Raw genomic sequence first — 16,864 nt, forward strand, 5'->3', positions numbered from 1 at the left:
CTGAATGATGCCATTGAGAAATTATTACCTGCATTTATATGCGTTTAGAATTTTGCTCTAATGTAATGCATTTTTCTTCTGCTCGCGTGGGCCCCCTAGTTAAACTGATAACACTAAACTGATGAGCGGTAGAAGCTTTTAAAGCGTCGCCTATGGCCAATTTTGGTTATTATCGTTTTTTGAGGTTTCGCGCGCACACACAATTTTAATGGTTGACATGTTTGGTGTCTTTTTACCCGATGTGACCCCGTCTTTTATATTTTACCAAAAATTGGGTAATAATAAATGTTTTATCATTTAATATAGGGGAAACAGTTTTTTTTTTATTTTGGAAATCTTTCCTTAATATAGTAAAAATATAAAAACCCCAGTGGTGATTAAATACCACCAAAAGAAAGCTCTATCTGTCCCTAAAAAATGGTATAACATTTATTTCAGTACAGCGTTGCATGACGGAATAAATGACAGTCAAAGTACTGCAGCGCTGAATACTGAAAAATGGCCTGGATGGGAAGGGGGTTTAAACATCGTGGACTTCAACTGCTTAAGGGCCGGTTCACACCATAAACAGTGCGTTCCTGAGCGCTCAGCCTCTGGAACGCACTGTATCACATTCCAGCCAGCTTCCTGTGTTCAGTGCGGGAGGGGGCGTGGCAGTGCATTGAAGTCAATGGCACTGCAGCCACGCCCCCCCATCCGCAGTGCGATCACCTGCACCAGAGCATGTAGCACAATAGTGCCTGCGTTCCAGTTCTTGCAGCACTTTTGCAGATCACACTGGACCGGAACACAGGCGCTGATGTGCCACGGGTTCTGATGCGGGCAATCGCAGTGCGGGCGGGGGACTACGACCCCTCCCGCCCCTGAACGCAGGAATGCGATACAGTGCGTTTCAGAGACTGACCGCTCTCGGAAAACACACCGTTTATGGTGTAAACCGGCCCTCACACAGTAAGTGTGAATGAGGACTAAATCTAGATTTTGGGCTTGTAAGCGCTAGCTACTGTAAAACGTGGCATTTTACTGTGTGGCTAGTGTTCCCTGGGTGGCAGCAGTATGCCATGGTTATTTGAAGTGTATAGAGTGTACAGCCTATTCATGTCTCTGCATGGCCACACTTTACATTGTACTGTGGTGCCGAGACCTCCAGTGCATTGCAGAAAAATAAGGAATGTCCACATGTAACCACAGCCCACTGCAACGTACCTCCCACGTGTGTTCTAGCGTGAACATGACACATAGAAAACAATTATCTTAGTGGTAACTGGGATTGGGCTGGTGCGGAAAAAATTTAATTCAATGCTGTATGTGTGAACAGGCCCTTCGGGATGTGCTGCCAGATGCTGCTATAAGTCCCTATTCACACCTAGGCGTTACGGGAATACGTGTCAAACGCACATAAAAGTTCACACTTTGACACACGTTTACAAAATGCGCACCAACGCAAAATGCATTTGTGTTGCCATTACTAGTTAAAGTAGAATTAAACTTTAGTTTTTTGGCATATATCTATTGCTAGCAAACAGGAGATATATGCAAAACCATTAAAAAATAAAAAAAGTATGTAGGTTATCACCGATCACTCCCATCTGAGGATCTGAAGCTTCATCCTGCACGGCCGCTCGAGATGGTGCACATGCACAGTAAACATCAACGGAGGGGAGAGGAGGAGAGACACAGTGGAGCTGAATGTACGCAGCCATGCACATCGGACAGACACCGAGGGGCAGGAAGAGACAGGACTCTGGAAAAGAGACTGACACCTGCACTGCAAAAATAGGAAGAAATAATTGAATAAAAAGTGATAAAAATAAAGAAACAGTAAACAATTTTTTTTTAAACTAGCCCCGCCCCAAGGCCAGGTTCCACAATACGAAGAAGATGATCGGATCAAGAGGTAAGTCCTTAAAGGGGGGGAGGAAAACTTTTGTGACTTTAATGCCACTTTAATGGTGCCCCAAACGCGTCCGGGAAATCGTGTGTTTTCTAAGCACATTTGTGCATGTTAAAATGCATGAAAGCACGTGAGAAAAAAAACGTGCGACGCGCATCGCAGATTTTTCTACATAAACTTCTTTTCTGCGTTTATCACACGTACATGAACCCATTGAGTTAGGATGCACAGCAAATGGAGAAAGAAAGCGCACTTAAACAGACTTAGACCTCATTCACTTGGGATTTTTATGTCTGGCTCCATATACACTATATTACCAAAAGTATTGGGACACCCCTCCAAATCATTGAAATCAGGTGTTCCGTGAAATTCCTTGCTACTAAATATTCCGCGGTCAACTGTTAGTGGTATTATAACAAAGTGGAAGCAACTGGGAACAACAGCAACTCAGCCATGAAGTGGTAGGCCACATAAAATGACAGAGTTCTCCCCTATTATTCATAGCATATGAATAATAGGGGTGCCTTGTTTGCCCTGTCGGAACAGCACATCACCTCGCTCGCAGTCAGGTAACGTTGTGAGCCCTGCCGCTGTCAAACTGAGACAGTGACAGGCCTGAGCGCTCATCCGTTTCCTCGATCGTCTGTACGGTCCATCCACTCGGTCTTCTGGAGCTCTGCCCACCAGCCAATGAGAAGAGACCTCACCCCTCCCATCCACCACACAAGGATCTCTGGCTGCGAGTTTGGAGTCTATCTTCAGCAGCAGATGGAGACTATGTCGGCACGCTCCTGCCAGCTCCGCCCCCGAGACACGGCCAGCACAGTTCTGGTGAGTGGCGGCCTGGAGAGCCCTGAGGAGAGCGCTGGTTTAACCAGGGCCCTGTGGGGTCTCACTAGGGCTCTGTGGGGTCTAACAAGGCTGGTTAGACCCCACAGTGCCGTGGTGAGACCCCCCACAGGCCTGGTACCCTGGTGAGGCCCCCACAGAGCCCTGGTTTAGCCAGGCCTCTGCGGGGTCTCACCAGCCCTGGTTAAACCCCACAGAGCCCTGTTGGGACCCTACAAAGTCCTGATGAGACCCTATAGAGCTCTGAAGGGCTCTTTGGGATCTCACCAGTGCCCTGTTGGGTCTAACCAAGCTGGTTAGACCCTACAGAGCCCTGGCTTAACCAGGGCTCTGTGGGGTTTTACCAGGCTTTGTGTGGTCTAACCAGTCCCCACAGAGCCCTGATGAGCCCTCACAGAGCTCTGGTTAAACCAGGGCTTTGTATGTTCTCACCAGGGCTCTGTGGGGTTTACCAGGACTGGTGAGACCCCACAGAGCCCTAGTTTAACCAGGGCTCTGAGGGGTCTAACCAGGCTGGTGAGACCCCACATAGCCCTGGTGAGACTCTACAGAACCCTGGTGCTGGTGAGACCCGACAGAGCCCTGGTCGGGTCTAACCAGGGCTCTGTAGGGTCTCACCAGCCCTAGTTAAACCCCACAGAGCCCTGTTGGGACCCTACAAAGCCTTGGTGAGACCCTATAGAGCCCTGGTTTGACCAGGGCTCTTTGGGATCTCACCAGGGCTCTGTGGGATCCCACCAGGGCTCTGTGTGGTCTAACCAAGCTGGTTAGACCCTAGAGAGCCCTGGTTTTACCAGGCTTTGTGGTGTCTAACCAGTCCCCACAGAGGGGACTGTGAGGGCTCGCTTAGGTAATACTTTGAGACCAGGTTGGAGATATAGCCGGGGCCAGAGTTGTGGATGGCTTTGTACGCGGTTGTTAATATTTTGAATTTTATCCTTTGGGCTATAGGAAGCCAGTGTAGGGATTGACAGAGGGGGGTTGCAGAACAATTTTTCTGAATTGTAAGCTTGAGAACTGAGGGCCATTATCAGAAATCACTTTATCTGGTTGGCCATGACGTGCAAACTGCGCCTTGCACCTCTTAACTGTAGTTTCAGTGGATAAGTCAGGAAGCAGTTCAATTTCCCAGAAGTCTGAGTAATGATCAACTAATATCAGGTACTCTTTTCCCGCATAGTTGAATAAGTCTATACTGACAATCTGCCAAGGACGTGTAGGTATCTCATGTGACATCATGGTCTCTTTTTGTTGCAAGTGTGCATATTCATTGCAGGTGGGACAATTGCTGACAAAATCTTTGATTTCACCTTGCATATTAGGCCAGTAAAGAGTATCGCGAGCTTGTCTGTAGCATGCGTAGTGGCTTGAGTGAATGCGTAATAAAATTTCTGCTCTCGGTGACTTTGGCACTATAACTCTTGCGCCTTTGTATAAGATACCATTTTGTACGCTGATCTCATCTCTGAAGGACCAATACTCCTTCACAATTGCAGGTGCTGCATCCTTGTCATCTGGCCACCCACTTAGAACAATAGACTTCAGCGCTTGTAAAGTTTCGTCTCTGTCAGTGTGCTGTAGAAGCTGATGCAGCCACTGATCTGTGAAGTTAAGATAGTCTGCTTGATTGATTTCGGCAAATAAATTTTGTTCCTGTTGCAGCAAACAAACTGTATGATGCTCATGCTCACTTCTGGGTGTCACATGATTCGCAGTAGCTCTGCTCAGGGTATCACTGATGTACATTTTCACTTCCTGGCTTGTAGACAACATTGAGGTTGTAATGCTGCAATGTAAGCATCATGCTCTGCAAACGCTTAGGAGCACAGAAAAGGGGCTTTTAAAATATGGCTATTAGTGGTTTGTGATCTGTTTCAGCTGTGATCGTATCACGGCCATAAAGATAGTGATGGAAACGCTGGCAGGCAAACACAATGCTTAAACATTCTTTTTCAATTTGAGCATAATTTTGCTCGGCTGAAGAAAGAGCTCTGGATGCATATGCAACTGGTTGCTCATCTTGCAATAGACAACATCCTAGGCCATTCTTGCTTGAATCACTTTGTATTGTAACAGGTTTTGTGACATCATAATATTTCAACACAGGAGCGGCGGTGACCAATTGTTTTATTTTCTTCACTGCCTGGTCATGTTTGGGAAGCCAATGCCAAACTGCATCCTTATCCAGAAGTCTTCTTAACGGCTGACACACCTCAGACAAGTGTGGCATAAAAGCTAAGGCATCTCACTGCAAGACTGGCAAGCTTTTCAGCATCCCATGAGTAGAAGCAGTGCAGATTCAAGTACTTCTGACACCATGTTTTATGTGGTAATAATGACAGTATAAGCCGTTAGTTTACAGAAGTCATGTTCTTGGAAGAGAACCCACAGAACAGGAACAGGAAACGCATCACAGGAAACAAGTGCCACAGAGATGAATCATAGAGTTGCATATAAACTAAACATAACACTCATAACAGAGCGCTTAGACAGGTAAGAGGAGAACCATGAGAGAGCAGAGTCTTGTAGGCCAAGTGAGTAGAGTTTTTTGAGGAGGAGCAGGTGGTCCACGGTGTCAAAAGCAGCAGAAAGGTCTAATAGCAAGAGTAAGGAATAGTGGCCATTGTGTTTAGCTGTTATTAAGTCATTAGTGAGTTTTAGGAGGGCGGTTTCAGTGGAGTGTAGGGGGCGAAAGGCGGACTGTAAGGGATCGAGAAGGTTGTTATCAGCGAGGTGGCGGCTCAGGCGGCTGTAGATAAGGCGTTCTATGAGTTTGGAGGTGAATGGCAGTAAGGAGATTGGCCTGAGATTGTTTATTCATTGAGATTGTTCATTGTTCATTCCCATAGACACACTCCTAAACCTTGTGGACAGCCTTCCCAGAAGAGTTGAAGCTGTTATAGCGGCAAAGGGTGGGCCAACTCAATATTGAACCCTACGGACTAAGACTGGGATGCCATTAAAGTTCATGTGCGTGTAAAGTCAGGCGCCCCAATACTTTTGATAATATAATGTAACTTGTGGCCAGAACCACAGGGGGGTTCCGGTCTGCCTGTACAAAGCAAAGACAAGCTGACAGGATCAGTAGCTATCCGCTGCTTATCCACACATACAGCGGCAAAACATGCAACAAAATGCCTAGGTGTGAATGAGGACTTACACTAGTCCCTGGAGCATCTCTCTCAATTCACTGCAGCAGTCTAAGGCCCCATTCACACTGAGCGGAAAATCCCACGACATTTTGCAGCGCGATATCGCGAGAAGTCGCAACCAATAATTTTCAATGGAGCTGTCTTAATGTACAGCTCCATGTCGCCCCCGTCACAAGTCGTGCCTACGGGACCCTTTTTCCCACGCATGTCGCATGAATTTCCTTTTTTTAATGCAGCCCGATGAAGGTTGCTGGTGATCGTCGCTGGAACGTCGCCCGAACTGTCGCGCAATCCCGCCGCACTGAAATCCGCTTGAGGTAAGTGTCTCTTAGTGTGAATGGAGCCTGAGGTCCAGAGTCATCACATTTTATGCACAGAGTATAGGACGTGGGAATACTGAAGGACATACTATGGCTTCAGCCAAGGAGAGAGGCTGGAGGGAGCACTGTCACAGCCGGCTGACTCCAGGAATCAGGCGAGTATAACTTTGTTGTTTTCCTCTCTAGACCAAAACGAGCACTAAAAGGAGAACTATGGGGTTAAGACTAGCGTCCTCCCGCACCCTAGGCTCAGTATACCACGAGCTGTAGCTCACGATATACTGAGACACCGCAGTATACCGCGAGCAGCTGCTCGCAGTATACTGAGACGCCGTAGCTGAAGCGGATCCCGACAATTGTGCCGGGATCTGCCCAGCTGCGTGAGTGACAGCTGGCTCTGCCTATCTAAAGGCAGAGCCAGCTGTACCCGCCCCCTCCCCTGTCCGTTCCACCAGTCAGCGCTGGTGGATCGGGGAGGGGGGGAATCCAGCCCCTCCCCTGTCACGGCAGAGATCCGTGACAGGATCGAGAGGTGAGCGAACGCCGGTATGTGTTCACTCACCTCCCGATCTACTGAGCCGACCTGTGACAGTCTCATTGTCACAGGTCGGCTAGAACTATGAGGTGAGTGAAAAGCACTCACCTCATAGTTCTCCTTTAACCCTTGCAGTGTGGGAGTAACCTGTATCTGTTTTTTTTTAATCACTACTCTTCCTTTGGCTTTTCTGATGGAGGAAGAGGCACAGAGGCAAATGATTCTAAATAAGGGACAGTCCCTCCAAAGCAGGGAAAGGGCAGCACCATAAGCCACCATTTACACCTAGGTGTTTTGTTGCGCATGCGACAAAACGCTCAGCACATGGGTTCCCATTGATTTCAATGGCTACCGTTCACGCCTGTCGCTGGAAAAAGTTCCTGAGCTTCTTTGGGGCAGTTTGAAGCATGTTTGGCCCCATATACTTCAATCAAAATGCCTGAAAAAAGCATGACGCAAGCAGTCAGTGCACGTTTTTATACCCATTTGTCCATTGACTGCAACGTCTTTCAATCTGCCAGCTAAGATGTGCGTCTTCGTGCCAAAACCCTGACGCCTAGGTGTGAACGAAGGCTAAATGTTATCTATAGTCCAGAATAGTGGTCGGGAAGTCTCTCCCTTCCTGTGAGGACATAACATTTATACAGCGTAAACTTTTCAAGCGAATGGACTGCAGCTGAACTCCGCAAACACAGCTGTACTTTTCAATGGGCAGAATCAGCCAATCACTGGCAGCCTGGTGCTTCCGCCCTGAACTGTTTTCTTACACAGGGAGGGAAGCCAGACCAATGGCAGCGCTGAAAGGAACCCAGGGAGGGCGTGGCAAGGGAGGGGCTACGCGATCCTTCTGTGTTCGGTGCCAGTGTTGCTCTATAGAGGAATCGCCTCTCCGTCTACTGACTTGTGTCCATGATTAAATCCCTGCGAGGGAGACAACACGCAGAGCAGCCATGAGCAACGTGTATGATGTTGTTGTCATCGGTGGAGGCATCTCAGGTCTGCTACGTTATATTATTACATTTGTGGATGTGGTAGTCTATACTCTAGTGCAGATGTGTTCTTGCTGTGCAGCACATTGCATGCAGTCTGAGAGTCTGTGGCTTGTAAGTGTCAGGCTTAGGAATATGTCCTGATAAATCACAGCTGGGTCTAATGTTTGCCCTGCAGGCACAGCCAAGTAAATGGAGATGCACTGTCCTGCCCTCTGCATTGCCTTAATGCAGTTGACAACCTTTTATTGCAGCTGTCAAATCCAGCATATGGTTTAAGTCAGCACAGAACTTCAGAGCTGGGTCAACCCTTTTGCTGCCTCTAAGTACAGCATTTACTAGATCAGCAATAGGCAATCTTGGCACTCCAGCTGCGGTCAAACTGCAAATCTCATCATGCTCCTGCCTTTGGGTGTCATTCCTGTGGATGTCAGAGTCTTGCAATGCCTCTTGGGACTTGTAGTTCCACAACATCTGGTGTGTCAAGGATGCCTACCCCTGTACTAGGTCAACTCACTTTCAGCATGATGTCACATGGGCGATTTTGCTGCTAGAGACAAATCGGCAGGTCTGTTCCTATGAAATCGCTTCATCAGTAGCGAGATGTCGGTCTGTCGCTGGCCTGAACGTTGCCAAATCTAGCAATGTGAGTGACGAAAGTGATTCCATAGGTACAAACAGGCAGACTCTTAGCGATCTTTGACAAATCACCATCAGTGGGGTCACTAGTGACAGAGTTCCTGTACATTGTTTTTTTCAGCAAATGTAGCTGGCTAAATTCATACGTAAATGTCAGCGTCTGACAAAAATTACAGCTGAACGATCCCATTTGTCTGCTATTACAATCTCAAACATCTGGCGAGAAGCCCAGTCCATTGCCTAATGATGATGGATCTTAGAAACTGGCCTGGTCTCGGCAAACTTTGGCTGAAAAACAGATTTTTCATTGGGGATGTAACTGTACTGAGCATTGTGAATGATATCTGATGATAATGACATTATAAAGGATCTATCAGAAATCTTGGAAATACCACTGGGTCAGGTTTTTGTGTCTAAAGGTGCCCATACACCTTACAACCATCGCAAGACTTTTGTCTTGCGATGGTTGTAAGCTAATTAAAAGCTCGTACGATCTGCCCATCTTGGACAGGTCAGATCGTACTTGCGATCATCGAAAGCCCGCCTTGCTGAGGGGCGGGGTTCCGATGACACCAATGCCGCACGGGCAGTGTGTGCTTGCGCACACCAGCCCGTTCGGCATTTGTCTCCCGAGAGCGGCACTAAGCCTGCACAGGAGAAAAAACACGTGCGACCGTACAGAAGAAACGGTCGCACGCCTTCCATACACCTGCCGATTTCCCGCAATTATCATACGATAATCGGCAGAAGTATGGGCACCTTTAGACCCCTTTCACACGGGCGCTGTCAGATCTGATCAGCAGGGCGGGTGTGCACAGATCCCCTGCTGATCGGAGCAGTATGGAACAGATGTCATCATTGGGACATCTGTGTCTGTCCAGTTTTTACCTCCAAACTGAACTTATCAGACCCATGTTAGGTCTATGGGGAGTTGGATGTAAACTGACGTGTCGTGTCAATCCGGGTCCACCAAAGTGGAATGGTCCTCTGTTGCGTTTTGTTTTCCGGAGCTGGACAGTCACGGGTATTTGAATGTAAACCAACGCACTCCTGTTTAGATCCGGCTGCCCATAGACTAACTGGGCTTCTGATCAGATCCGCCTGCAAACTAGACATGTGCGATTCGTTTTGTTACAAATCAAAATTCGTACGAATATTCCTGAAATTCGTAAATTCGGAAGCATCCGATATCCGAATTGCAGTTTCCCAATTATATCCGAAATACGAAATTCCGTTAACGAATTTCGGATCCGAATTTCTTTGAAACAGGAACTAATATTACCCCCGTAAATGAGGTTGAACAACATAATAAATTTTTTTTTTAAATCCGAAATACGGATCCGCTGCTGCTGAGGGTTGCATTACAATACACAGGCAGGAAATACGAAATTCCGTTGACTGAATTTCGTTCCGTTACGAACATTCGTTATATTGAAATTAAAAAGCAAAGTACATTTGTTAATATACTGGAGTTGATGGAAGTTTTTTTTTTTAATACAAAATACGAAATTCGGATCCGGAATCCGTTAACGGAATTCGTATTTCGTTTGGTTGACCAATCAGAGGTTTTCTCTTCTGCTGCTGAGAGTTGCATTACAATACAGGCAGGAAATACGAAATTCAGTCGACGGAATTTCGTTCCGTTACGAAATTCGGATCCGGAATCCGTTAATGGAATTCGTATTTCGGATAAAAAAACAACTACCACATCGACTCCAATATTAACAAAGGTATTTTTGCTTTTTAACTTCATCATAACGAATGTTTGTACAGTTACGAAAATGTGCCGAAACTAACGAAAATTCGTATTTCGCACGAATCCGAATTGAGTTTCGGACACGAAATACGAAATAACGGATATTCCGAAACAGAACTAATTTTTTGACGGCGCACAAGTCTACTGCAAACCTGACCGGACCGCTCATCTGAAAGAGACCTAATAAAATGCGTAGAAACCCACAGTATTATTTTGGTTGACATAGGGCTCATGCACATGGCCGCCTGTGGTGGTAAAACCTAAATTCGGGCATATACCCTCCCCCACCAGGCAGCCACATTCTCCCATAAAAGTCAATGGCTATACGCAGGCATACACTGGACTTGTGTAATCACAGACAGTCTGTGTCCGGGGTTGTGCACTGCATGATAAACCTGTTTACACGTCTGCCCATGGAGTCCAGCCATTGACTTCTATAGGAGGCTGTATGTGGCACCTGTGGCTCCCTGGTGGGGGATATATGCCGGAATTTAGGTAAAATAAAAGGTTTTGATGATTGTGTAAAATAGGGCTGCAACAACTAATCGACATAATCGATTATTGAAAAAGTTGTCAACTTTTTCAATAATCGATTAATCGGCTTCTGATCAGTTGGCCCTGTAACATTAGCTGTGTATTGTGGGTGATGTATAAACTCAAATCATATAAAAACATACTTTACAGAATAGTTAGGTGGCCAAGCAACGAAGTTGAAGGACACCTATTTGTTTTTTTGGTAAGATTATTATTAATAATATTATGATTATTTTTTTATATTCTTGTTATTATTCCGTTGCTTTTTTCAAATGCCTGTAATAAGTGCAATGTTAGTCAACAACTCATGAAACCTGGCACAATGGTAGAGCCCTAAGCTCGGCAGAACGTATTGCAATATAAAGGTCATAGGTCACATGATGTGGCGCCATCTTGGTTTTTATGACAATTTTTGTGAAATATTTAGAAACCTGCATCTCCAGAACTGCTAAAGGTACAGATGTACAAATTGCTGTGTGAGGTTATGCTGTGCTCTAGTGTCACATATTCGTTATCAGTCTATTGTCCACATGGTTTGGCAGCCATATTGGATTGCGCAATATTCTACAAACATCGTTATCTCTGAAACCATATGTCATGAGAATGCGAAATTTCGCACACATCTCCACGGCCACCTCCCACACTAAAGGTTGGTTATTGGAAGTGAATATCAACAATTATATGGCCAACGCAAGCCAGTCACATTTACATTGCAATAAATTGGACAAATGTGTGTTTATATCACTACTGAACTATCTTAAAATTTGATAGACATAATTACTCAGCAACATATGTGCAAATTTAATATAGATCTGAAAGGTCGTCGGTGAATTTGGAAAAATTGTATGGTTTAGTCGGGGGGTATGAGAGTAGAGGAAAACCTATGTTATTTCTTGCTCCTGCAGGCTATTTTCCTGCCAGTTTCAGGATGGACAATTGGTCCATCAAAGCTGCTTGTCTTTGGTTGTGAGGCTGCTCCATCACCAACATAATCACATACAATGTAGGATTGTGCATTGCATTGTACATGAGGACATCGAGGGCCTGCCCACATTTCGGGGCAGAGTGGATCGATGAAGTACTCTGGCTGTTGGAGAATCAAAAAAATAAGTATTTCTCCACTCCAAAGCACCCCTATTTGGGAGGGGGCCACAGAAAATCTGTTTGCAAGGGTCGACCACGATTTAACTTCAGGCTCCGTTAACACCTAGGCACTGGTGTTTTGTAGGCATTTTAAAAAAAGCGTTTTTGAGCGTTCAATACGCATGCACGTTTTTGAAGCATTTTGCAGACGTTGCACTTCAGGCGTTTTTCTATTTGACCCAATGGAAAGCAGTAGCAACTGTGGGTGACATCATGCATAAAGGCCTGACAAACGCATAAAGAACTCTTATGACGTACAATCGTGCTCATAAGTTTACATACCCTGGCAGAATTTATGATTTCCTGGCCATTTGTCAGAGAATATGAATGATAACACGAAAACCTTTCTGTCACTCATGGGTAGTGTTTGGCTGAAGCCATTTAGTATCAATCAACTGTGTTTACTCTTTTCCAATCATAATGACAACAGAAACTACCCAAATGACCCTGATCAAAAGTTTACATACCCTGGTGATTTTGGCCTGATAACATGCACACAGGTTGACACAAAGGGGTGTGAATGGCTATTAAAGGGAACCATCCTCACATGTGATCTGTTTGCATGTAATCAGTGTGTGTGTATAAAAGGCCAAATTAGTTTCTGGCCTCCTGACAGACCCTTGTATCCTTCATCCAGTGCTGCACTGACGTGTCTGGATTCTGAGTCAGTGGGGAAAGCAAAAGAATTGTCAAAGGACCTGTGGGAAAAGGTAATTGAACTGTATAGAACGGGATATAAAAAGATATCCAACGAATTGAGAATGCCAAACAGCAGTGTTCAAACTCTAATCAAGAAGTGGAACATGAGGTGTTCTGTTGAAACCAAACCACGGTCAGCTAAACTGTCAGCCACAACTGGCAGGAAAATTGTTTGGGATGCAAAGAAAAACCCACAAATACCTTCAGGTGAAATACAGGACACTCTGAAATACAGGACACATGTGGTGTGGCTGTTGCAAGATCCACAATAAGGAGGCACTTGAAGAAAGATGGGCTGCATGGTCGAGTCGCCAGAAGAAAGCCATTACTACGCAAATGCCACAAAGTATCCCGATTACAATACGCCAAACAGCACAGAGACAAGCCTCAAACCTTCTGGCACAAAGTCATTTGGAGTGATGAGACCAAATTGAGCTTTTGCTTCATTTGGAGAGGAGTCAACAAGGCCTATGATGAAAAGTACACCATTCCTACTGTGAAACACGGAGGTGGATCGCTGATGTTTTGGGGATGTGTGAGCTACAAAGGCACAGGAAAGTTGGTCAGAATTGATGGCACGATAAATGCAGTATGTTATCAAAAGATACTGGAGGACAATTTGCATGCATCAGCCCGGAAGCTGCGCATGGGACGTACTTGGACATTCCAACATGACAACGATCCTAAACACAAGGCCAAGTCGACCTGTCATTGGCTACAGCAGAAGAAAGTGAAGCTTCTGGAGTGGCCATCTCAGTCTCCTGACCTCAATGTCATTGAGCCACTCTGGGGATATCTCAAACGTGCAATTCATGCAAGACAGCCCAAGAATTAACAGGACCTGGAGGCTTTTTGCCAGGAAGAATGGGCAGCTTTACCATCTGAGAAGATAAAGAGCCTCATCCACACATACCACAAAAGACTTCAAGCTGTCATTGATGATAAAGGGGGCAACACACCGTATTAAGAACTGGGGTATGTAAACTTTTGATCAGGGTCATTTGGGAAGTTTCTGTTGTCATTATGATTGAAAAAGAGTGAACACAGTTGATTGATAATAAATGGCTTCAGCCAAACACTACGCATGACTGACAGGTTTTCGTGTTATCATTCATATTCTCTGAAAAATGGCCAGGAAATCATAAATTCTGCCAGGGTATGTAAGCTTATGAGCACGACTGTATATATTAATATGTTTCCAGTAAAGTCTATGGGGACAAAAATGCTCAAATCTGCCTGAAAAGAAAGTCATGTCGTTTTTCAAGCTAAAGGCGTTTTGCTACAAGAGATAGAATCCTCAGGTGTGAACCGGGGCCATAGAAAACAATAGGATTCCTTTTGTTGAGGCATGAACAGTGACTTATTGTCCATCTGCAATCTTCTATTCCAGTCAAAACTAGCAGTTTCATTACTATAACAAGCCAATTCTGGTAAAAGTGTGACAACACTACCTTGCAAGGTCACACTGCAGGCACCATGTTGTCACCCTCTTCTGTCTGGGCTGGGGCTGCAAGCCTAATTGCTTACATACAGCATGCTGACATGTAAAGTATACCGAGATATTATTTTTTGCACTGTTATCAGCTCCCTCTGTGCCATCCAACCCATCTGTGATTGACAGTGGCACATGCAGTTCTCACTGGCCCTACCACTTATCTTCGACGCACTATGCACGATTTCCAACTGCAAGTTTGACAAAGCTGCTGCCATGATGTGTACTGTGTGAAGGATATTTAAAGGGGGAAAAAAACGAAGCGATACTGATTGCAGTATTAAACTTCAGTAGAAGAGATTTTATGATCGGTTTTCAGGCATGATGGAATTTGTAGTTTCATGACAGCTGGAGTGCTAAGGGTGCCTACCCCTGGGTTAGAATTTACACTGAGGCCCTGAGAACTGGAACAGACTAGGGAGCTACAGAAGACTGCGTGCTTAGCTAGAAAATGAATGTAAAGATCAGTGACAGTCAGAAGGTCACAGGGACCCCATCAAAATTTTGCTATGAGGCCAATTAATGTGGTTATGCTGCTGCTTAGAAGCCAACTCAAGGACTGGACAGACTGGGGAGGAAAGAGCCCCGAAGGCAATAATGACCTAACAGGGGTAGCCAAACTTTGACCCTCCAGCTGTTGTGGAACTACAAGCTTCATAAGGTGTTGCAAGACTGTGACAGCTACAGGCACGACTCCCAGGGGCAGGGGCATGATATGTGGTTATGCTCCTGCTTTGAAGCCATAGCAAAAACTGGACAGATGGGGGGGAGGAGCTCTGAAGACCATAATGCCCTAAGACAGGGGTAGCCAAACTTTGAGCCTCCAGCTGTTGTGGAACGACAAGTCCCATAAGGTGTTGCAAGACTGACAGCCACAGGCATGACTTCCAAGGGCACAGGCATGATGGGATTTGTAGTTTCAGCACAGCAGGAGACCTGAAGTTTGGCTACCCCACCCTAAAATGTACCTGAAAGATCTACACAACTTCTGACCAAGAAGTGCTGAGCATCCAGATTTGTATTTGTCTTCAATATCTTCCATAGGACTTTGCTTTGTTTGCTTTTTAGATTCTAGGTTTATTTTAGGATTATGGGCTATTGTTTATGTATTGCAGCTTTCTTCTGTCTTGGCTCTGAATTGCTTTTTAAAGTAGGACACCATGCAAAACCGCTTTCTTTCTGTAGGGTCATTGTGGGGAATGATTTTTTTATACACTTTTGTTATTGTCCTTGCCCCTCCTAACAACGACATAGACAGCAGTAAGAATCCAAAAGAAGACTTAACCCTTAAAGCAGAACTCTAATCAAAAATGTTCTTAACCCTGGCAGTGCGGCTACCCCCGTTTTTGTGTAGGTGTTAAAAATAAAAAGTTACACCCACCCGATTGTCGGAGCCTGCTGGCTGTTAGACCTGTCCCTGGAGCCTCTCTCCTCTTCTATTGCAGCAGTTTTAAGATCCCTGAATCTAGGGCCTTAGCGAGGGCGAGGCGACTGAGGCTCTCGCCTCGGGCGCAGGTGCCGGGGGGCGCATCAGGGAAAAGTGGGCGGCACAGCTCTGCACAGAGGATCAGTACATATCGTTGATATGTACCGATCCTCCGCCGCTCAGCCACGCACAGAGCACAGCCGGCAGCTTTTCCTCTGGATGCCAGCTGCTCTCCCTCATCTGTATGCGGTGGGGATCCGAGGAGAAGTGAAGCACTTGAGCCGGTGGGGGGGAGTGAGCTTGGAGCAGGGGCTACTTTACAACACACAGGGACCATGGGGAACAAAAGTAGCCACCCCCCAGAAGGAAAGACAGTGTCAGCACCAATACAGAGATGATTTGAGGATCTACAGCTGAGTGATACACAAATAAGATACATTTTTATTAATAGTTAAAGGAGAACTATGGGGTCAGGGCTTTTCCCCATAGTTCTCCTAAGGGTCACGGGAGAACACAAACTAGCATTCTCCCGTCACCCAAAGCTCAGTATACCGCGAGCTGCAGCTCGCGGTATACTGAGACGCCGCAGCCGTGACGGATCCTGACAATACTGTCTGGATCCACCCAGCTGCGGGATTGACAGCTGGCCCTGCCTATCCAGAGGCAGAGACAGCTGTGCCCACCCCCCCCCCCGTCCGTTTCGCCAGTCAGCGCTGGAGAATCGGACAGGGGAGGGGGGGAATCCCTGCAGGGAGATGTGGGTGACAGTCACGTCTCTCTGCAGGGATAGATCGAGAAGTGAGCGAGCGACGGTATGTGTTCGCTCACTTCCCCATCTACTGAGCCGACCTGTGACAGTTTCATTGTCACAGGTCGGCTCAGATTATAAAGCTGAGTGAAAATCACTCGCCTCATAATTCTCCTTTTAAAGGTACTTGAATGCATTTTTAAGATTTAACTCCTGAGTTTAGTGTCACTGTAAGAGCCCGTTCCCACCCAATGTGTTAGGGCTTTGCTGGGCGTTTTTTGCTAGCGCAGCCACAATGCAAGACAAGGTAATTCGCCTTGTTTCAGGTGGGCTCAGTTCATTCAGCTTGTTGCGGTGGTGTGTGCTGAAAAAAGTATTGCATGCAGTACCTTTTTTTTTCTTGTTCAGTGCAGCCCAGTGTGACGTGGTATAAGCGGCAGCTGTCACCCTTTTAAGTTATTGATCAGGTGACAGTGGCCGCATTTGAAAGGGGCAGAACCCTTGCACATTGGTCACGCATCAAGGGAGAGTGATTGATTCCTAACCGCAGGTAAATACATCACATACAATTACATGTGGTGTGACAGCGTTCTGAGTTTAGGGGTGTGAATGTAGCTTTAGTATTCCGTTCCTTGGAGAAAAATGTTCCATCCTGCTCCTTCAATTTTTTTTTTGGGGGGGGGGGGGG

General features: G+C 46.0%; 1 protein-coding gene across 1 annotated transcript in view; it reads left to right on the forward strand.

Moving 5' to 3' along the window:
• The first annotated feature begins 7,608 nt into the window (after window positions 1–7,608).
• The window catches only part of LOC108800633 (amine oxidase [flavin-containing] A-like), a 98,122-nt gene continuing 88,866 nt past the window's right edge, over window positions 7,609–16,864 (forward strand). The window contains exon 1 of the mRNA XM_018572619.1: window positions 7,609–7,746. Coding sequence (XP_018428121.1) covers window positions 7,701–7,746 — 46 coding nt within the window. The 5' untranslated portion in view covers window positions 7,609–7,700. The remainder of the gene's footprint in view (window positions 7,747–16,864) is intronic.

Source organism: Nanorana parkeri, unplaced genomic scaffold, assembly GCF_000935625.1.
Source record: "Nanorana parkeri isolate BGI_ZX_2015 unplaced genomic scaffold, ASM93562v1 scaffold2087, whole genome shotgun sequence".
In the NCBI taxonomy this organism is placed as follows: domain Eukaryota; kingdom Metazoa; phylum Chordata; class Amphibia; order Anura; family Dicroglossidae; genus Nanorana; species Nanorana parkeri.